General features: G+C 33.6%; 1 protein-coding gene across 7 annotated transcripts in view; it reads left to right on the forward strand.

Annotated features, from left to right (window-relative positions):
• LOC123564734 (zinc finger MIZ domain-containing protein 1-like) overlaps positions 1-20,750 on the forward strand; it is a 273,352-nt gene extending 252,602 nt beyond the window's left edge. For all 7 annotated transcript variants that reach the window (XM_053537386.1, XM_053537385.1, XM_053537391.1 and 4 more), the window contains 11 exons: positions 6,057-6,308; positions 6,909-7,139; positions 8,006-8,135; positions 8,454-8,589; positions 9,373-9,583; positions 10,060-10,165; positions 10,693-10,915; positions 11,172-11,326; positions 12,383-12,502; positions 13,175-13,644; positions 13,955-20,750. In XM_053537386.1, coding sequence (XP_053393361.1) covers positions 6,057-6,308; positions 6,909-7,139; positions 8,006-8,135; positions 8,454-8,589; positions 9,373-9,583; positions 10,060-10,165; positions 10,693-10,915; positions 11,172-11,326; positions 12,383-12,502; positions 13,175-13,644; positions 13,955-14,116 — 2,196 coding nt within the window. In that variant the 3' untranslated portion in view covers positions 14,117-20,750. The remainder of the gene's footprint in view (positions 1-6,056; positions 6,309-6,908; positions 7,140-8,005; positions 8,136-8,453; positions 8,590-9,372; positions 9,584-10,059; positions 10,166-10,692; positions 10,916-11,171; positions 11,327-12,382; positions 12,503-13,174; positions 13,645-13,954) is intronic.
• Positions 20,751-22,512: the final 1,762 nt, after the last annotated feature.

A 22,512-nucleotide genomic window follows, 5' to 3' on the forward strand; every position in this document is an offset into this window, starting at 1 on the left:
CCCAAGCATCTAGTAAATTCTAAACCCAGAAAAAAAGTAAATTAATTACATAGGAAAATGACCAGTTATGAATCTGTTGTTTATGATTTCTTTGTCCTTACTTGCGCCTTTAGTAACACTCTTGGTTCTAAAATAAGATTGACATGATGGCTAGTTGAATTTCTCCGAAAATAGTCATAATGTTTGATGTAACAACATGATGTAAAATAGTCGTCTAATGGTTCAGATGGTTCAGACAGTCAAAAATTAATGCATTGCAGAATTATATTTGAAAATCAGCAGACTTGCATAAAATTTCAGCTTCAAGATAACATTTTAAAAATATGAATTGAATTTCATATCGGAGAATGAGGACTTAAGATGGGCAGTCGTTATTTAAAGTAAAATCTAAAAAGCAAATACACATGTTAATTCGAATGGATTATTGATGTCATTTTATTCTATTCAAACGGGTCATTTTGAATTCATTTTCCAGCGTTAATTTGCTCGTCAAAATTTTTGACAAAAATTGACCATCTGTCAGAGTATTATAAATAATGCACAAAGAAAATCGCTCCCTGATCTGATTTGTCATATTTCCAGACTTCCAGGATCAGTCGATGATATGGCAAGAAAAATGAATAAAACAAACAGTTTGTCATTGCTGGGAGAAAATACATTAGATCAAAGTATTTTATTACATAGCACTTAATTTGTAAATGAAGTTGGCTGATATCTGCCTACAAGAATCAGTTCTATGTACCAGCGTGGGGATGGCGTGGATAATCAATAGGAAACTTGAAATTGTTCGGTTGGCATTTCTCTTGTTTTTACCCTGTTGACAGTGTGGAGACTGTTTGATTAATGATGCCGAAGAATAAAACTGCCGCTGGATTGGAAAATTAGGTTCTCTTTTGCAGCCATTCAAGCTTTCTCGATGAAACAATTGCTACTGCATTAGTACTAATTGTTTAACTTCATTAACGAGGCCATGTTAAATACATGTATGACCTTTTTTTACTCCAATTTTTGAGAGAGATTCTGTAATTAGCTGATTGCTGTTTTCAGTGAGTTTGCGTGTATTAAAATATAAGTTAGTACGGGCGTTGGAATTGTCAGTGCAAATAGGTAGTTTATGAAAAAATGCTTAAAACAAATACATCATTTGAGCTGCACCATGAGAAAACCAACATCCGCGCAGTCTGGTCAGGATCCATACTGTTCGCTAACGGTTTCTCTAATTGCAATAAGTTTGAAAGCGAACAGTATGGATCCTGACCAGACTTCGCAGATGGGCAGGCTGGTCTAGATCCATGCTGGTCGCAAATGCACTATATTGGATTCTCATGGTGCGACTCAGTTTTGATTTACGACTAAAATCATGTATTTTTAGTGGTTTATTGAAATCGAACAGATTTTTTAAAAAAAATTTCACAGTTTCAAACAGAAGTTACAGAAGTACGTAAATACTTTCAAAAACCCTATCATATTAAAATGCAGAATAAATTTAAATGTGTCAGTTTTTTTCCCAATATTAACACTTTGTCCATTTAATTGTAGCATTAGTGAACTTTGGAACTTTAGATGACAGCTCTTTTTCTTCTCAGGCAATAGCTACTATTTATGAAACAGAGCAGTTACTCAAAATCTTTTTACTGACCTTTATAACCAATCCCACTTAATGTCTCTGAAAAAAAAAAGTGAAAACAATAGGATTATTTTGTCGTTTAAAGATTCAGTTATGTGGGCAGTTTAAAAATGGAGGAGCATGAATTTAAAAAATGTCAAATGTAAATAGACTTTTTTTTCATGCTGCATCATGTGATTTTAGTCACATTGAGTGAATCATGATTTTAAAAAACAAAGTTGTTTATTGCTATGAAATTGTAAATAGTCATGAACTGGCTACATATTTCAGATTTTATGTATAGGACTGTGGCTATGAAGTGAAATGTAGCTGTAGTTGTTAATATTATTATTCATGCTCATGGTTTAAGTAGTTAAATTATTCTCTAAAGAACTGAAAAATAAAAAAAAAAAGTTGAAAGCCTTCTGGTAAGTGATTGGTTCAAAAAGTAAGCTGAATTTCTCACTGGTAGTTTTAAAATAATGAAACTTAAACTAAAAGAAACTCCAACGCTGTTCTTTCCAAATGAAGTTTCCTCCATATTTGTATCTATTAATAAATCATTTGACATTTTTCACTTTTCTAGAATAAATGAAAACCTGAAACACTCCATTTCCAGTTTCTCAGTTTCCAAAACTAATTAATTCTGAAACAAAAACTGATGAGTCGTCATGTTTTCAACCAGCTAAATGATGTTTTGAAAATTTCTTGAATCAGAGGATTAAATATTTGGGGTTTGTGTCATTTATCATTTATAACTTAGCAGCTTTTATTTTAAACATGTAGGATCTTGGTTAGCAGGTGTTGAATAACTGTCCAGTTTCGTTAGTCCTTGAACATGTAAAAGAAATTCACTTTTTTAAGCCATAAACAAAATACCAATTGGTGTAAATAAAATTGTTTTTGAACACCTTATGGATATATAAAATGATTAAAATATGTTTTCTAAAGTATGTTGTCCCTAGCAAGTTGTACTGTCCTAACTTTTTTACATGTTCGCATTAAAAAACAGTATTGAATCTGTTTTGTTTCATAAAAAGTTAAATATTGTGTGACTTTTACAATCACTTAGGTTGGCAACTTGGACCCTGTATTGCTGTCAAGTCTGTTGTCTGGACATGATATTGGTATATTTTCTAGGCCGTTAAAGAGTCCATTTAATGCTTAAGGATAACAGAGTTTCACATCAGCCAGTGTTAAGGGCGTGAGAGTTTTTGTACATTGCATTACCTTTCATGAACAGACTTAGTCAAACTGAATCTGCCATCTTTTTGCTTGGCTGCATTCTATATGATAGATTTTTTTTTATCGGTGCTTAAATCTTTAAAAACAAGATTCATGCCTATTTTTCTGTCATCTTTCCTTTTACAAAAACATTGTGTAACCTTTTCAGTTGCTGTCATGTAATCTAAAAACAAAAATCTTTAAAGAACAAAAATCTTTGTTGGACAGAATTCTTCTTAAAGATCAATAGTTTCTATAAGTGTACTTAAACCCCCAACTGCCATATAAAAGCCACAAGATGGTGCCAGGGCAGGTTTTTATATAAATTATGCATGTTTCACATCAGAGAGCCCTTTTTCAAAATTTTAAATAAACCACTGAATAAAAAGTTATGAAAAATTGCATACATACACATTGAAATATTCTTTATCAATTGGTGTTTTTATTTTTTAAAACAAAAAATGTTGAAGTATAGTTTCAAAAAATTATTTAAACCTAACTGCCAAATATTTGAATTTGCCGGGAGGAGCTAATGAGGTCATGAACCCTAGAGGAACAGAGAATGTAAACAATTCCCACGTGGTTAATTTTATCAACAAACCTGATCGTCAGAAGGCTTCATATGTATCAATGGAATTAACACCTAGCTAGAGTGCATTGCAAAACTTCTCCAGAAAGTAATTTTGAATTTTTAATCCAAAAAGAATATCATAGTCATTTTTACAGTTATATTTTTATATGTCATATCATAAAAAATGTTTTAAAGAAATAGGGAACTACTAATTACAGACATACAGTGATAAATATAATTTCAAATAGCTTATCAGTTTTATTAGTCTAATATCACAGGAGCACTTGCTAATTTGTGTGTATTGTTCTGCATCTCAGACTTAAAGTTTATTATTTCTACATTTATTTCTAGGTTATCTCAATTAATGGACCAGCCAGCAATGACAGAATTTTAGTAAATGAATGTTTGATTTTGAGTTTCATTGTTAAATTTACATAAACAAGATTAAAAATCAGGAATGCTAGTCTTGACTCAATTTTTCATAGGATTGATACTGATATGGATGCACAATATGGATAATAATAGTTTTTTACCATCAAAACATGCAAACTAGTTCAAATTTCTTCTTCAACTGACCATTGTTTACATTTGCCTGTGAATCATTTAAAGTGAGCTATTTTTAGCTAACAGACAGCCTAGAGTAGCGTTGTTATTTGATAGGCTCCTCCTACAAAACTTACTGCCAGGGTAGTAAAAGTTGGGGCTTTAATTCCCTTAATTAAATCTGAAAGTGTCGGACAGATGATATTGTATAATTTGTCCTGGAAGAGGAATTGTAAGGATATTATTTTACACTTGATTATACTAACAATCAATACAGCTCGGAAAATGTTTCTAGGAGACAGCTAATCTGAGGTTACCATATCTGTTTCAAGAAAATGATTTGAGGTAAATGCAGTGTATTTGGTTAATTTCGGTAATTGAGATTGTTACTATATTAACACAGCTGAATATGGTACAACCTTGTGAGTTTGAAAACCACCAGGAAGAGTTTGATGTGTCCCTTGATCAGGTTGTTGTTCGTTTACTCAAGAAGTAATATATCCCCAACAGTGATTGGTAAAATCATTGTTTGGAGTTCAGATGTGAAGGAATTGTATCATGATGGTGTAGCCCAATTGATATGATGATATGCATCTGAATGACAAAGTATGATTTAATTCAAGAGCAAATTACTGTTTAGGGTATATTATGTTTCCGAGGATTACTACATTATTGAAGGAATTCACAAAATATTTGCCTGTTTTGTATGGTTTTCTTTTCGAGCACACCACTGTGACAGTTGACAATATGACTTAATAATTGTGACATACAAACAGTGCATGTGTTGAATAATAACTCACAGTTTCAGTCAGGGAAATTAATTGGGTTATGTTGAAATAAAGAATTACGTTCTAATTAGAAAGAATATAACTTCCCTTGACGAGCGGGTTCATCCCCTAAGAAGTGATGTTAACTACCTTAAGTTACACTGCATAAAAAAAAATTAATACCGGTAGATTGTTTTCGTCTTTCACTGAGGTGGCAAACTTTTGTAAATTTTGACAAGTTTTATGCTGTCTTAGCACATCTTTTTGACATCATAAAAATTAAGTTAAAATTGGCACTTAATAAACCTAGCTAATGGAATTCTAAACAAGATGCTAATAAATGCAGTTATTAAAGTTAATAAATGAATTTATTATTGATAAATGCATAAGCACTTAAATGCCTTTTCTCCAAACGAGTTATGTCGTTTATTAGAATATTTACGATTTTGAATAAGGAAGATGACGGCAAACATGATGCCAAAGAATTGTCGGAAAAGATTTGATAGGAAAATGACTTCATTGTAAGTGTTGGTAATATTTTCCTTGTTTGTGTTAATTAACATATAAATTTCCTTAAATCTCCATATTAGAGAAATCATGCATTTTGTTATTTGTCTTACTAGTTGCGATATATAATTTGCATATCGGGAGAGGCTTTACAATTACATCAGATTTGTGACATATAACTGCCGGCGAAAATTGATGACAAAATTACAACAAGAAAATAGAACTTAGTACTGTAACACTTGACATTTCCTACGGCTTCGTGATATTTTATTTGGTGACTTTAGTTAATTTACGTCATCGCAAATGATGAAAATTGTGAATGATGCTATTGGTCATGGTGAGGGATTAAATACGTAATTGATTAAGGATGGTCCAAGTAGTGGAAAACATGTAAATAATCTACAGAAATTGTGTAATAAAATATTTGTCATAAAGATGCTAAATTCTGTTGTTGGGAAATGTTCCCCCATAAGGTGTTAATGATAGATAACATTGTCAGATTGTTTTAGGGGAAAAAAACAACTTAGATGATTACAGTTATTAATTAGTGTAGAGTTTAAGTGAATTTACATGAGTAAAATATGTAAGTGCGTGGACACATTTAGCATAAGCATATCATCCATTACTTGCCAGTATATCTAAGTAATTTAATTACATGATGTATTATGAATGAACAAACTTCAAATTACACAGCCACATAATATAAATTAATACAAAATGATATATTTGGCTGCAGAATGAATGCACCAACTTAAATTTCATTAAATTTACATTCTGCTATACTGAATACTTGTATGACATACTGTAAAGGATGGCTGTCACATTTTGTGTTTTCCAGATGGGCCCAGGAAATCAAGCAGTACAGTATAACAATCAAGGCTATGGAGGCATGCCACAAAGACATCCAAACCTGATGGGTACAGGTCGAACGCCCGGTCCTGGACCTGGGCCGGGCCCGATGAAGAACAATATGATGGCCATGTATCAGAGAAGAGCTGCTTCTGCCCCCTATCCCCAGCAGATGATGAACAGTATGCAGGGTATGCCAAGCAAACGCCCAATGTCGCAATATCCACCAAATGGAGCACAGGTATATTTTTCATTCACTTACTGTAGGTTCGATATTTCTGGACTCTGTTATATTTTGTTTATATGGTTAGCAGCCTTAATTAACTTAGCCTAGCTCTTTGCGAATAGACAGTTAGCTCTTTGTGAACAGACAGTCTGGGTCTTTTTAATGTGGCTGGTGTGTAGCTTGGATACACATGAAGCCATACTTCTCAGGAAGCAGTACTGGCCTCTTAGTGAGGTGGGAGACACTAAAGAGCATCTAAGAAATTTCCATTGCCTTGACCAGGATTCGAACCCTGGACCTCTGGATTGACAGTCAAGCATTGTTACTACTGGGCCACTATAGATCTGTATTTAACACTAGTCGTATTATTTGATGTTAACTATGGTGTCCTTTTTGGGCCCTGTCTCAATGTTCACCAGTTATGTTACTTATCGTAACAAACATTCGTGGCAGGACAAGTTTTACACAGGCAAGAGCCAGGCTTTAGTTTCAGATGCAAAACAAAGTCTTAATGAGATGAAATACAATGGAGGCATTTATTGCATTTTAGTTGAAATAGTTTTAGATCTATAAAATTAAGTGTCGAGTGTTATAGTATGAATTTTTTGTTTTCAGTACGCACCTCAGGGGCCATATTCTCAGTATCCAACCAAGCCACAATATCCCAGCCAACAGCCCCTTCCATCACCTACATACGGCCCACAGCCAGGCATGAGACCCAATGGGCCCTACCCAAATGGTCAGAATCCTTACATGAACCAGGGACAGTACCCGCCAACGCGGCCAAGCATGAATGGCCAAACTTACAACCATTACACGTCCAGTCCTACACAAAATAATTTTCAGGTAAGAATTTTTGCAAGCACAGCAGCTCTGCCAGTAATAAATAGTTGTCGTTGTATTAAATCTTTTATTTGAGGAAGTGGATTTGTCTGTCTGCTATTACATTTCTATTTCATTACCTCAATTTTTGTATCTCCATAGTAAAGGAAACAATGTACTCGGACAAGATGCTTTAAAAGAGTGGCAAAATACCATACAAGAATATATAATTGCACTTAAATTGCCACTATCATTACAGAATCACTGCCTTAGGATGGTTTAACATGTTTTTCATATTTTCTTATGGTGACAGATCTTATTGTTAAGTGTATACAAGTTATTGTTCTGAGAAAAACAGATGGTAGATAAAGTAATGTGTTACATTTTATGTTTGTCAGTGAAGTTGAGGTAACAGATTGGTTTTAATTAAGTAAAGATCTTATAAATGTACATGTTAAACAATGCTTTTGTATCAAGAAGCGCTAAACATTGTGGCTGGTAGTGTATTTTCATCAACAACCTGAATTTAAACTATTGTCAGATTGCATTACCACAGGTTTTTCAGGCAAGCCCTGCATAGCTGTGTTGTTTACTGTTTACCTTTTGATGTAAACGACAATATAGGGTATTCGTGAAAAATAGATTAATATACAGTTAATATTCAATGAGTAGATGAGAATATACATATTCAGAATATGAAGACTTTGATTAAAACAAGCAATAGTCAGAATGAAAATAAGTAATGTGTGAAAAATATAAACAGTATCCAGAATTGCATATCTGAAAAAACAAATAGTTTTACAAAAACAAATCATACTTTTATAACAAAAGAACAAATTCAAGACAGTTTGAAATTCAGTCTTATGTTAAATGTTTGATTTTCTTTTCAGCCAAATAGCAACATGAACTACCCTCATTCCCCATTACCAGGCAACCCAACACCACCAATTACCCCCAACAGTGTACCCTACCCACCAGATGTAAAACCAAATATGATGGCACCAGCAGCCATCAAGAAAGGTAACTCATGCAAAATATCTTGTCAGAACAGAGTGCTTTATATTATTTGCATAATATACAAGATTTGTTGATTGCTGATTTACAAAGATGAATATTACTTTAATGTACTTAAACTTACCTAAATGTCATTGTAACAAAAATGGTTGTGATTATACATCCATGAAATTGTCTTTCAGGTTTTATTATCCATATTAAAGAATTTATATGAAATTAATTTAATATCAAAATAAATTCGTACTTAAATACCTTTTGAACCACATAATTTCTTAATGCAATGCAAGTCGAGAAAGTTCAGTTTATGAAACTTTTTAATTTTAGAAATTGATGAGTTGCGACTAACATTTCCAGTACGGGATGGTGTTGTTTTGCCACCATTTAGACTGGAACACAATCTAGCAGTCAGTAATCATGTCTTCCACCTGCGGGAGTCAGTATACCAAACATTGATGTGGAGGTGAGTTTTGATAAGTAATACAGTTTGTTATGGGGGCATATATCCTGCTAAATAAAATTTCCTGTTTAAACATTTTGAGCCGCTGTCTTATGTTTGGATGAGGCTCGCTGAGGTTGTATTGTGATGAAGTCATCCAGTTGGTTGGTGGAGGTGATTGGTTCTAACCAGGTGCATGTCTGAAATAGTGCCTTGAAGGGCAATTGGATTGGGATGTTCCTGCCCGCTGGAACACATGGGATGTTCTTCCCTTGACAGAAACAAGGGGTGCTCTTCTCGGGAGAGGCCTACGGATTGATATGATATTTATATAGTGGGAACTTATAGAACTTTTGTCTGTACACTTACTTTAACTAAGATTGTATATAAATTTGTCCTGTGTGATTAGTCACAGCTTTAAGATCATCCATACATCATTTTTCAAAGAGGGGAAATTGTCATTTACTTGTGGAGAATTAACACAAACTATAAATGTAGAAATTCAAAAAATGAACTGACATGTTGAATTGTTCAAGGTGTCTGTGTACTATTTAATATCTGGGTATAAAAGTTGTGTTGAGAATTTGCCTTAAAGTAGCAGTAGACAAGAAGTTGATTGTATTTTGTTTTGTGAAGTGCCATTTTTCAAGAGATCTGTAGGTCTGTGAAATGGTCTACCATTAACAAACAAAAACTCCTAGTCATACATTATTTCAAGTTCAGTGTTGTTGACAAATAGTTGACAAGGCAACAGGTCTATTTGCTTTTTAGAGAAAAGTTTTCAGCATGTTAATTTGTACATTTCAGGTCCGATTTAGAACTTCAGTTGAAGTGTTTTCATCATGAAGATAGACAAATGAATACAAATTGGCCGGCATCTGTAACAGTCAGTGTCAACGCAACTCCATTACAAATAGAGCGTGGAGAAAATAAAACGGCACATCGGCCACTTTACCTCAAGGAAGTTTGTCGGCCGGGTCGAAATACAATACAGATCACTGTTACTGCATGTTGTTGTGTAAGTATTGAAGTATTTGGCAGTTTCTTTAAGTCACATATATGGGAAAAAAATCCTGTTGAACTCTCTGACAGTTTCTGAAATCAGATGTATTGAACAGTTTCTACAATTGTGTCAGTGCGACATTAAACCCAACCCCAAAAAAAATTCTCTTGAAGTCTGAAGCACTGCTGTAGTTTTGAAACGTCACTTTGGTTGTACACTTCTTTCATCAGGGAAGCCATCAAGCTGGCTTACGGAGTTGCACTTGAAATAATGCTCAAAAGGTGACCTGGTGTCGTCCCCTTCCATCAAAGACAGGAAAATCACCCTATAACATAATTGTGTGAATGTGATGTTGAACAAAAAAAGCAACAAAAGTCTTGTTTTATAAATCAGCTTTTAAAAAGCAGCAAGAAATTTTGTAGATTTATAAAATAATCATGTGAAAAGTAAAGGGTTAGTGCTATGTCTTAATTTGATTTTCCTATTTTCAGTCTCATTTATTTGTTCTACAACTGGTACATCGGCCAAGCGTTAGGTCAGTACTTCAGGGTTTATTACGCAAACGTTTGTTACCTGCAGAACACTGCATCACTAAAAGTAAGTACACAGTTCCATTCTTGAGTATTATTTTATGTTAATAACTAGACTCAGTTTTAATAATAGAATGTCTTATTGAATCGAAATGTCCTACACTGAAAGTGATGTAGCCATGTTGTGGAATGGTGTCTTAAAACTAGACTTATTGTTAAGAAACACAAAAAAAATCTTCGAATTAACTCTTTTACACTGTGGATATGGCTCCTGTCTTGGCAATGTAACTGTCCAACTTACTTTCTTATGCTCGGAGGGTCAAATCAGATGCACGCCCATGCCAAAATAGTGCCAAAAGGTGTACAATACATCTTCACCACTGATGTTGAAAATTGCTATGATATGACCTGAATTGTGTTGATCGTACTTTGAAGCCAGGCAGAATAAAAAAGTACAGAATTGTGTCTTCAGGTCTTTTATCGAGTAAAATGCTGACAGTTGAACTTCGTTTTTTCCTTGTTAACATTTTGATGTACATTTTTTTAAAGAAAAAAAATAGCTTCAGCATGTAAGATGAGAACTTCTTATTACAGTCAAAAGGAATTTCACAAATGCTGCATCAAACAATGGTGGAATAAATGGAGATGATGGGGTGGAGCAAACTGGAATCAAAATATCACTAAAATGTCCGATAACTTACCGACGGATAGCATTACCGGCACGAGGGCATGACTGTAAGCACATTCAGTGCTTTGACCTAGAATCGTACTTACAATTGAATTGCGAGCGAGGCCAGTGGCGATGTCCTGTCTGCAAGTAAGATTTTTTTGTTTACATTTTATGATGAATATGGTAAAAGAGTTATTTTTAAAAATTAAATCCCTTCAGAAATTGTAATTTCTGCAAAAAAGATTTCCAAGTATGTATCAGTATATAAGTGTATTTTCTATTCCACAATGTTGCTTATTGAATATTTCGCAAATAAATAAAATAGGAAAACAGATGTAATATTTGAATAAGATATTTACAAAAAAGATAAAATTGATTACAAGGAATTTAATATTGTTTTCAGTAAGCCAGCATTACTGGAGGGTCTGGAGATAGATCAATATATTTGGGGGATCCTTACAAACTTACAGAATACAGAGTTTGAGGAGGTGACCATAGATCCAACGGCAAGTTGGAAACCTGTACAGCTGAAAAATATCAAAGAGGAGGATGCAGGCAGTAAGTATTGAGAACATATTCTAGGGTTGTGCTTGATTGTAAAATTTTGAATTTGTATAGATTGACTTAAAGAGAAAATATATCATTATGTCATCCAACCATAAACACAAAATTGTAATTGAAGAAAAAGGTATAAAAAGTAGTTCAGTCTTTACCCTTACCCTGCTAAATTTCTTTAATGAACTTGTCCATCTTACAGTTTGGACAGAACCATTAACTGTTAAAAGGGGTGTTTACCAAAAAGATAATGACTGAACAGCAAACAGTGCAGGTCTTGATCAGACTGCACTGATGTGCAGGCTGATCATGATCTACACTGGTTGCAAAGGCAGAATTAATCATGTCCAGCTTGATAAGAGTTAAATGTAGAAAGAGACAATATTGCATGAATGCCTTTTCACAACTGTATTTGGATTAATAATTACAGCTCTGACTTACTTGTTTTAAAACCGGTAGACAAAAAAAAAGCATATCTTTTCAAGAGAGATATCAAAACAGTAATCCAAGACAAGGTTTCAATAATGTTGGGAAAATATTGACAGTTGCTTTACAGTTAATAGAAAGAGAAAAAATCAGTTCAAATGTAGAACCTAAAAAGCTCTACCCCATTATGAGTACTTACTTTATTTACCCTGGACCTCATTTGCGGGAACTTAAAAAATAAAATCAATGTGTTCTAATAAATAGAGGAAAGTTTAGTGAAACATCAATCTATGAATGATATTGAAATATTTCCAAAAATAGGTATAGCTGCTAGTACCAAAGAAAGGTATAGCTGCTAGAACCAAAGAAAGGTATAGCTGCTAGAACCAAAGAAAGGTATTGCTGCTAGAACCAAAGAAAGGTATAGCTGCTAGAACCAAAGAAAGGTATAGCTGCTAGAACCAAAGAAAGGTATAGCTGCTAGTACCAAAGAAAGGTATTGCTGCTAGAACCAAAGAAAGGTATAACTGCTAGTACCAAAGAAAGGTATAGCTGCTAGTACCAAAGAAAGGTATAGCTGCTAGTACCAAAGAAAGATATTGCTGCTATATAATGTATTGCTTGGTTTTACAGCTGAACCGTGTGCACGTTGGATGAAGGCCATGTCACCTGCCAGTATGCAGTTACCTACGATGAACTCGTGGGACATGGGACCTGCACATTCTCCATACAATAACATGCCTCCCTCGTCAGGTAAGTAATGTTTTTAAGTAAACCTTAAACAATAAATTTATCAACATTTGCTACATTGATATTTTTGGTCTACAGATTTGTAGCCATGAGTTTACATTAAAACTTTGAAATAAAACTAGTGATCTATTGAGAAATAATGAGTTTTGTGTAGAGAATTAGAATGGCTGTGTCTGTACTGTTAACATTTTGAGTCAGAATATCAGACTTACACATGTACTTAAAATGCATTCTGACTCCTGTTTTATGTTAAGAGAGTACTTACAGTAACAAATTTTTCCATGAGTTTATAATAGGACACATACAGCTAGAAAGTTTGTATGAAAAAAAAAATACATACTGGTTTTCAAAAGCTCTAATACTAAAATTACATTATGTTTGATAGAAGTATTTTGTGTTCTTTCATAAATATGTTTTGTTTAGTTCAACATCACCACATAGGTAATGTGGCCACTTTTGGGCTTTTGATGGTGGAGGAAGACCCTGGATGCCCCTCTGGGTATTATTTCACCACTGGCTGATGCGTGGGTAGAATCACTGACCTGAAAGCCAGCTGGATGGCTTGCTAACATGAAAGAATTCTACCCTGAAAAGTGAGGTTTCAAACTAATAATGGTGCAGGGATGGAAATTTAAAACTGATTTTTTCAAGGTTATTAATTTTGTTCTATTGCAGGTCCACCATATTCATCAGGAAATTACGGTGGTGGTCAGGGCGGACCAGGAACCCCGGGTTCGTACCAGCAAAACGGGCCACAGAACGGGGATTTTAGTAATATGCTACCCATGTCACCTATCAATAATAATCTGGCAGGCATGAACTCTATGAACAATAATGACATGATGAGTAAAGCGATGAACCCCGCAGGAAATCAAGGTCAATATCCATTATCGCCGCCTCAGACAAATTCACCACATTTGCGCCATCCTGACCAAGGCATGAACAACCACATCCCATCCTCATCGAGTTCCAGCCAGTCACAGCCCATTTGTACCAATAATTCAGCCAATGGGACGCAATCATCACAAATGCCCCATCCTCAACCACAAGCCCCACCCACCAGTCAGCAAAACACAGTGGGAGATGACCTTAACTTTGACCCAACTGCCATTATTGATGATGATGGGTCAGGGCCTGCATTAGATGTGAGTTCTTTTATTAACTGTTTTTCATATAAACAATGGTTGCTTTCTTTTTACACTTAGTATTAATAGTTTGAACATAAGAAAACAAGATTTGCTTTGTTGCTTTAGAAGTGAGTCAATAAACTAAGTAATAATGTTTTCATTGCAACACAGAATAAGAAGGTAATATTAGTCTAATTAGATGAACTAAATGAAATAACCATGTAAAATACCCTTACAAGTGATATAACTTGTCCGCTGTAAAGATATTTTGACAGTTATTTGATAAATTCTCTATAAAGATTTAATTCTGTATGTTCTTGAATTTCAGCTTGATACATTAGGAGGAGACCCGCTCGAGTTGCTCTCATACCTTGGTCCTTCCGAGGGAACCGAGAACTCAACACCCAACAGTTCCGCAAACCAAAGTAACGTGAACAATGTGACTACGACAAATACGAGTGAAGACATTTTGTCATTCTTTGAGTCATAGCTGTTATAGATATTGTTATATTTATTAGAAATCAAAAATACGGACACTTGTTTTGATGTGAATCAGTAATTTTGATGACTCTGATATTACCTGGTTTCTGCCCGGTAAATCTGAGAGAGTATTTATATGATTGACGACATAGGGCGCTTGAAGGATTTTTGAGGAGGGTCAGATTTGGTGATTTAAGTGTTTATCAATCATACTCGCTTTTACAAAACCGGACTGACATCAGTGCTAAAACCATTTTGTTTAGCAAGGTGAAAAGGAATGGAGACGAAAGGTTGGTGTTGAAATGGCTTGCAATAGCCAAGGAGGAGTTGGGTGCAGGGGTTAAGATTGGAGAAGAAAGAGGAAAAACAGTGCTTACTTTAGAATCCTGTGATTTGTTAATACTTTGTCATTTTACTTTGTGCTAGGCCAGTGATAGGGGCGGTGCCTCATTTTCATATAAAGACAAGCTTTTTAAAGCATGTTACATTGTTACGTTAAGGGTATAAAAGTGTGCTGGACAGTAAAGTGAACAATTTGAAAAGTTTCAAACCTAAAATATGGAAGGAGCCGAAGCCAAATGTGCAGATATCCATGCTGTGCATTAGAGAAAAGTATAGAGGAAATATAAATGGCTTCGAGTGATCATTTACTTTATAATTATAGGAAAGATTATTTCACAAGTGTGAAAATGTTGCCATTAGAAGGGCTCTCCAAAGGGGTGTCGGCGTTGCCGTTGAGGGGTTCTCACAAAAGTGTGTGATCTCAGACATGTAATTCTCACAAAACTATTACGCTGGATCAATTTGACTGTATGAAAATCAACCATGATTCTCGTTCATGTGATTATTTACATAAACCTTATTATGTGTATTTATTTAATGGCCAAGACAGTATTGTGACCATGACATTGTTGCTCTGTGCCTGTGTTACTAAAAATAGCCAACAAAGTTCAAAACGAGGCCAAGTTAGTGTTTTTATAATCTTTCTCTTTTTTTTATGGAGAACAGTGTTTCAAAGAGTTATAAGTGATTATACAAATGTTTTACGTACTGTTCAAGTTGTGAATAAACTCTTCGGAGAGAAAATATATATTTATTGGCAAAATTTGAGCAGACAAGTTTTGCTCTGAGTAAACTTAGATGAAAGGCAGCAAAGAAAAAAAGTATATAAAAAATATGTGTAAAACATGTCATCACTATTAAGTCCAGACATCACTGTACATATGATCTCGCTCGTACGTGTTACAACCCATAAGTATCAAATAACTACGGAAATTGCATCAAATTGTTATTTATTTATTTGTAGTTGAGAAGAGTTGGCTCTTCGTTAATATATGTATTCGTATATATATATATATATATTTTATGTCAAAAATGTGTGTTTTCTGAAAGGCATATAGTTCATATGTGCACCATATCTTCAAATAAAGCAATAGTGTGTGTAAAATGATGCAATATAGGAAATAAAGGTGGCTGTGCAAGATTTATAAATACATCAATAGTTTAATTATATCAGTGTTTGAATTATCAGTACATCAATAATTTGAATTATAAATACACCAACAGTTTGAATTTCTAATACGTCAACAGTTTGAATTATCAATACATCAACATTTTGAATCATAAATAGTCAACATTTTGAATTATAAATACATCAACATTTTGAATTATAAGTACACTGACAATTTGAATTATAAATACACCGACAGTTTGCAACATAGATACATCAACAGTTTTAATTATTCCTGGACTTGAACAGAACTTGAACTATGAAAATCTTTTTTGTTGAAATTTTTGACAGTATCTGCATGTTTACAAATTCACTCTTACAGTGAATTATCTGTAACAGTATTTGACTTCTTAGTCAGTTTTTTTATTGCAAATACCGTCGCATAAATATATTCTATATGTTTTCTATTGGAATTTTTGACTTGCTTGCTTTCTAAATTAAACAATGAATACCTCACTAGTAGAAATTTATTCTCAGGATGATTTTGTATTCTCTAATTTCTGCTCTTGAATTTCTATTCTCTAGTTTTATTCAATTTAAGAAAGGAAGTACATAGTAAGTTCAGGCATTTGGTTAGAATTAGGTTTATCTCTGGTGTAATACCGAGTTAACCCGTCGTTTATTTTTGCAGATAAATATTTCTCATGCTTTCTTTATGAGCAAGTCAGTCTAAACAGAAATTCTTCTCATCAAAGGATGTCTTTTTATCTTCCTACATGTATGAACAATTTTTTTTTTATTTCTCTTTTCGATCTATGCAGTTATTATTTCAGTAGTTATATAGGGTAACAGAATGGGTAAATGTCTATGAGAAAAGTATAGAATGGGTAAAAAGATGCAGATGAATTCTTCCTTGAACTTTTTATTTCGAGTATTTTTTCTTGATCAGATGTCTTTGAAAACTTTCAAGTTTTGCAGCCCAGTACATCTATGTCTAAAATTGCCATTGCCTGAACTCTTCTCCACAGTCGTCCTACACCTTAAAATTTATCTGACAGTTTAACAATGCCTTAAAATGTAGTTGGATCAGAGTATATCAACAAGTCATTGTTCCTGCTGTAACATTATAGGAACTAGTTCAGTTAATGGTTTCAGTTTTCCAGTCACAACATTTATGAACAACAGTGGATACAGTATGACATAGTGAAGTAGATGTTAAGTAAATGTTACATTTAAAATATCTGGCTGAGTGAAGTAACTGTTAAGTGTATCATTACTATGATTGCATGAAAATGTTTGCTAATGAAGTTATTTTGTTTTTTCTAGCAATCAGAATGGTGCATGTGAAGTGAATATTTCAGTAAATATGAAGACTGTTAAATATAACTGTTTCATTTTATGAGCTTATCGTTTCAGTAAGCATTCATTGAAGCAAATGTTTCATTTAACAGTTGGAATTATGTGGGTGAATGAAGTAACTCTTTCACTTAATAATCCTCACATTTCATTCGGAATGACCTGTGTGAAGTAAATGTTTCAACAAGCATTCAGAATGACTGAGCGAAGTAAGTGTTTCAACAAGAACTCAGAATGACTGTGCGTGAAGTAACTCTTCCTCTTAATAATCCTCACAATTCATTCAGAATTACTGAGTGAAGTAAGTGTTTCAACTAGAACTCAGAATGTGCGTGAAGCAACTCTTTCACTTAATCCTCACAATTCATTCGGAATGACTGTGTGAAGTAAATGTTTCAACAAGCATTCAGAATGACAGTGTGAAGTAAATGTTTGAGTTAGCATTCAGAATGATTGCTTAAAATAACTATTTCATTTAGCATTCAAATCAAGCATTTATAAAATGGTTGTTTTATTTAGCAACCAAGCTTAGGAGAAAAACGTTTCAAAATGTTCTGATCATCATACATAGAAAAGGGAGGTATATTTCTCAAGTTGTCAAATTAAGTAGTTTTTATTCAAATGTACATTGATTACTTTTTAATTGGATAGGGAATTTTCTCTTTGATTGAATAGTGAAGTTACTGTTTGATTGAACTTGGAACTTACTCTTTGATTGAACAGTGAACTTACTCTTTGATTGAACATGGAACTTACTCTTTGATTGAACAGTGAACTTACTCTTTGATTGAACAGGGAAGTTACTCTTTGATTGAACAGAGAACTTATTCTTTGATTGAACTATGAACTTACTCTTTGAATGAACACTGAACTTACTGTTTGATTGAACATGGAACTTACTCATTTATTGAACAGTGAACTTACTTTTTGATTGGACAGAGAGTTTACTCTTTGATTGGACAGAGAACTTACTGTTTGATTGAACAGAGAACTTACTGTTTGATTGAACAGTGAACTTATTGTTTTATTGAACAGTGAACTTACTGTTTGATTGAACAGAGAACTTACTCTTTGATTGAACAATGAACTTACTCTTTTAATGAACAGTGAACTTACTCTTTGATTGACAGTGAACATTGATGTATCACTTAGAGCGTGGGTAAATAAAGAAATCAGTTGCAAAGGTTGGTAAAACCAAGCATTAATTTTCTTTCACTGTTTTATTTATAGCAATGTCTTTTTGATGAGCAGCAAAGCATTACATTTTATGAATTTCAGACAGTTTGCACAGAATCATTATCTATGTTGTGGTAAATGATCTGTGTATATTTTTTTCTTTACAAGGAGCAAATATTTTGACGGTATATTATAATACTTTAAAAAGAAATGACGCAATATTGTTTTTTTGCAATTTACAGTTTTATTCATTTATATCATTAACGCAAGTTTTTGACCATGCAGGTTTTGTGTAATGGTCAGAAGAGGCATATATCATTGACAGATTTTTTATTTAAAAAGTGACAATGTAATCTATAATTGTATATTGTTTTTTTATTGTTATTTATGTTATTGTATTAACTGTACAAAGACTTTGTTTTTTTTCTGTATTTTTAGATACAAATGTTTAGGTAGTAATGTACATAATATACATATTTAAAATGAACAAATTTTTCAAGTATTAAAACTTATGTTATATAAATATCATTCTTTGGGTTATATTACCATTGTACAGAAATTATGGAGCATTATGACTTTTAAAAAGTAACAGATTTTGCTCTGTTCTCCTTGATACATGTTAAAATTACAATAGGTCACTCTTGCCAAGCTTGTGTCAGTTTTTGTCAAAGTTATCTGTCCTGCCAAGTACTCTTCATTTTGGAGGTAAAATCTTAATTGATGGGGGGAATGATTGATGTTAAGAAAACTTCAGTATACCAGATATTGCAATTTTCTAATTTCGATGAAAAATTTTATTAGCTTGGAGCAGCTTGATTTATAATGTGAACTGTAATTTTGTATTCTGTATTGGGACATTTTTGATAAGGTACATAGAAAAATGAGATTTTCTCTCAAGTTTCGTTCTAAAAATAGTCTTTGAAGAGAACAATTCCCTCTCGACAAACACATACACAGCTTGTCAAGCTTTGATGCCTTTATTGTGCAACAAATTCTCCCATATTTTTATTGTTTCATTTACATTTCTTCTGTCTACAATCCATTATTTCTATTAAAATTGCAATAATCTTCTATTTGTAAAGTTTAGTTTCACCTTAAAGTAGATTGTATGTCCTCGTTGCCATAGCTACCAATGCTCTTTCCAAACCCCTCTCTGAACAACTTAACAATTTAGCACAATTGTGAAACCATGAAAAAATGTTTTGGAAATGTCTGGTCTCACAAAATGTAATAAGAGGTCAAGAAGAAATACAGAATACTGCAAACACTTGAGTTCATAAAATATCCAGTTGGAATCGTTGCAGGATCAATAACCAAACTATTAAGTTTGTTCTTCATGAAAATATTTGGGCTTTAATTAAGGTATACAAATACCTCAAGAACACAACTTATAATGGTTTACAGAAAGCCTCAGTTATAAACCATACTGTTAACAAAGCAACATTTCCTGTAAAAAGCCAAGGTTTGTAAGCTTTACAATTTAAAATGTGTGTATAATGTAGTTCAGTATCATTTTGGCTTGTACAGAATGAGGTTGTAATCATAATGAACTTCTGTCCATTCTGCATCAGACTGAACACCCCATTTGTTATTTTAGATCTGGGTTTGAGGTTGTAAAACTACAGCTTGGAGACCAGTCCAGAAACTCAAGCATTTGATTGGTCAATTCTAAGGTTTATGTTGGAACTGACCAATGGCAAGGCAGCATTTTTAGACTGGTCTCTGAACAGTTTAATAACCTTTCTGCCATGATCTGTCAGATCAAAGCCAAGGTTTTGTTGATATGTGTATTTTTGAAACAAAGATTTTTTATGGCAACATTGTGCAATTTCTCTTTACCTTGTTAATCATAACATGCAATTATTTTCCACCTTTAGCAATATGTTCTATGTACTACTCTCAGACATCAGCAAGGCAATCCTTGAGAAAAGCTTCTATTTCTGAAATTTCTCTTCACTCTGACCAATTTTTAACTTATTTCTTTAAGTTTAAGTAATAGCATGTTTCTCTCTACTCGAAAAGTACTGATATTTATCTTAATTTAAATGCATCATAAATTTAGGAAAATAAATTCAGAGAATTTGAAGGGACCCAAAAAAACAAAGAAAAGAAAGAAACTCACGTCTGTTTACTACGGTATCTAGGAAGTGAGTCTCTCTTTCGAGTGAAGTGCTTGAATTTCTGAAAGAAATACTTTTTGGAAAGACTATTTCTAAAAACAAAACAAATGAACAAAATACTGTCCACTGTATATTTTAAATGAAATCATCACTGGTATATATCAGTATACTAAGCTCAAACTATTTTGAATTTTGCTCACTCCTGTTAAAGACATTTCTTAGCTTTATTTCTTCTTTATTTTCTATCTATTATCTTTTACAACCAGCAGAAGAACAGGTATTTTCCATTAGATACAACAGTTTTAAAAAGGATGTAATGAATTTCTTTAAATGTATTCCCTTTTAGTAAAAAAAAACAAACTTCTTTTTCGACAAAATATTGTAGAAAGTTTTTTTTTTGTACAAAGTTGTGTTGTGCAATCATATGCATTGCTTTCAGCTGAAGCATTGCATTGTTTGCATGAAAATATAATGTTTCTTAGTCCCTATCATGTGATCATTATTTATCTAATAAAAACAAAATATACTTGAAAGAAACTTGAGTTTGTGCTTTATGATATTTTTGATCCATTTTATGTATTCCCATAACACCCCCTTTAAGTTGGGTTTAAGTCTGCTTATCTGAACATTTAAAAAAGTTTCGGTACATGGTACGATTCCTACAGGTATGGCCCTTTCTCTTAGGTCATCTCACCATTCCTAATTTGCCTTATATAGACTGTAGCTAAAACTCGCAGAAACTGAAAAATGAAAACCAAAAAATTGAAGGAACCGAAGACTAAAATGTAAATGGAAAGAATACATTTCTTTTCGGAATATTTTTTGTTTGAATTCTCTAGGGCTTTATCGGGTTGTGCTCGGGGTGATCTATTGTGATCGCTCACTGTCCGTTGTATGTCTGTCTGTCTGTCCACACTTTTCTTCAGATGACATCTCTGAAACTGCTGGTCAGAACTGCATTGTACTTGTATCTACGTCCCTCTGCTCTGTGGATTGTTTATATGCATGCAATGGCAATGTACCGACTGTTGTTTGGTAGTGTCATACTTGGGCTGTGATGCAAAAGAAATCGTTGATCGTTATGTACCAAATTCTACCAGTTTTATTTGAAGCTCTACGAAATTGAGATTCCCACGTCTAAACAAGTATTTATAGCTGGAAGTGAACCAATATGGACTCTTGTCTTAAAACACATGTGGACTCGTGTCTCAGAGAAAGAAAAAAGAAAAAGACACCATTTACAGATGACAGTGTAAATAATTTCATGCGGCCATATTTATTCGATGAATGTGGAACCACCGCTTATCTGAAAGCTACGGCCAGTGTGACATCAGTCCCAGCAATTCGTAGACTTTGATATATCGGCGCATGTTCGCAAAACTGGTGTATCTTTTTGAATGTGTCCTAAACTCCTACGTGACAAGTAAGACTGATAATGTGAAACTATGTCGAAGAGGCATATCTTCACAAATACAGTAAAATTTTACAACCGAAGATAACAAACCACAATTTCCCTGGAAGGTTTGCGGGTTCCAAAATCTATCATTGTCATGTGGTAATGGCAATATACTCGAAAACTTCTATTACTATACCCCCAGATATTAATATCTGGTGGCTATACTGGATTCCGCCCCGTCGGTCCGAGCTTTCATGTGCATACTAAGGTGGCTATAGGAACAGTAGGTAACATACTTTTTCTTTGATGTCAGCCAAGTCATTCCGTAAGCGTTTATGTGGCCATTTTTCTCTTACGTGGCTAAAAGAACAATAGAGAGAACAAAAAAGTTGCCACATAAATACCCATATGTAGGAACGTCCGTCCGTCTGCCTATAGACGGATTTTGTAATTATAATCAGTACCAAGCCTAGCTGTGCATGCGAAGCTGGTTCATTTAGATGATTTTTCACTAATAGTTATGGCCCCTTATTATTTTTTTTCTTTGTATGTACAAATTTATATGAAAAAAAAGATTGTCCGCGCTATTTCTCGGTCCTTAAATGACAGACTTTTATCCAACCTTGTAATTATCACTGGTACCAAGTCAAGTTGTGCATGTGCAAAGCACGTTCCACTTGAATGATTTGTCACATAGTTATGACCCTTTTTATTTTTTCTTCATAATTATAGATGGAAAAAATCCGCGCTATTTCTCAGTCATTGTATGCCAGACTTTTATCAAACCTTATTATTATTATCATCGGTAGCAAGTGTAGTTGTGCATATGCGAAGCACGTTCCATTTGAATGATTTTTCACAAAGTTATGGCCTTTTTTTGCTTCAAATATGAATAGAGTTACATTGGA

This window comes from Mercenaria mercenaria, chromosome 2 (assembly GCF_021730395.1).
Source record: "Mercenaria mercenaria strain notata chromosome 2, MADL_Memer_1, whole genome shotgun sequence".
Lineage (NCBI taxonomy): Eukaryota > Metazoa > Mollusca > Bivalvia > Venerida > Veneridae > Mercenaria > Mercenaria mercenaria.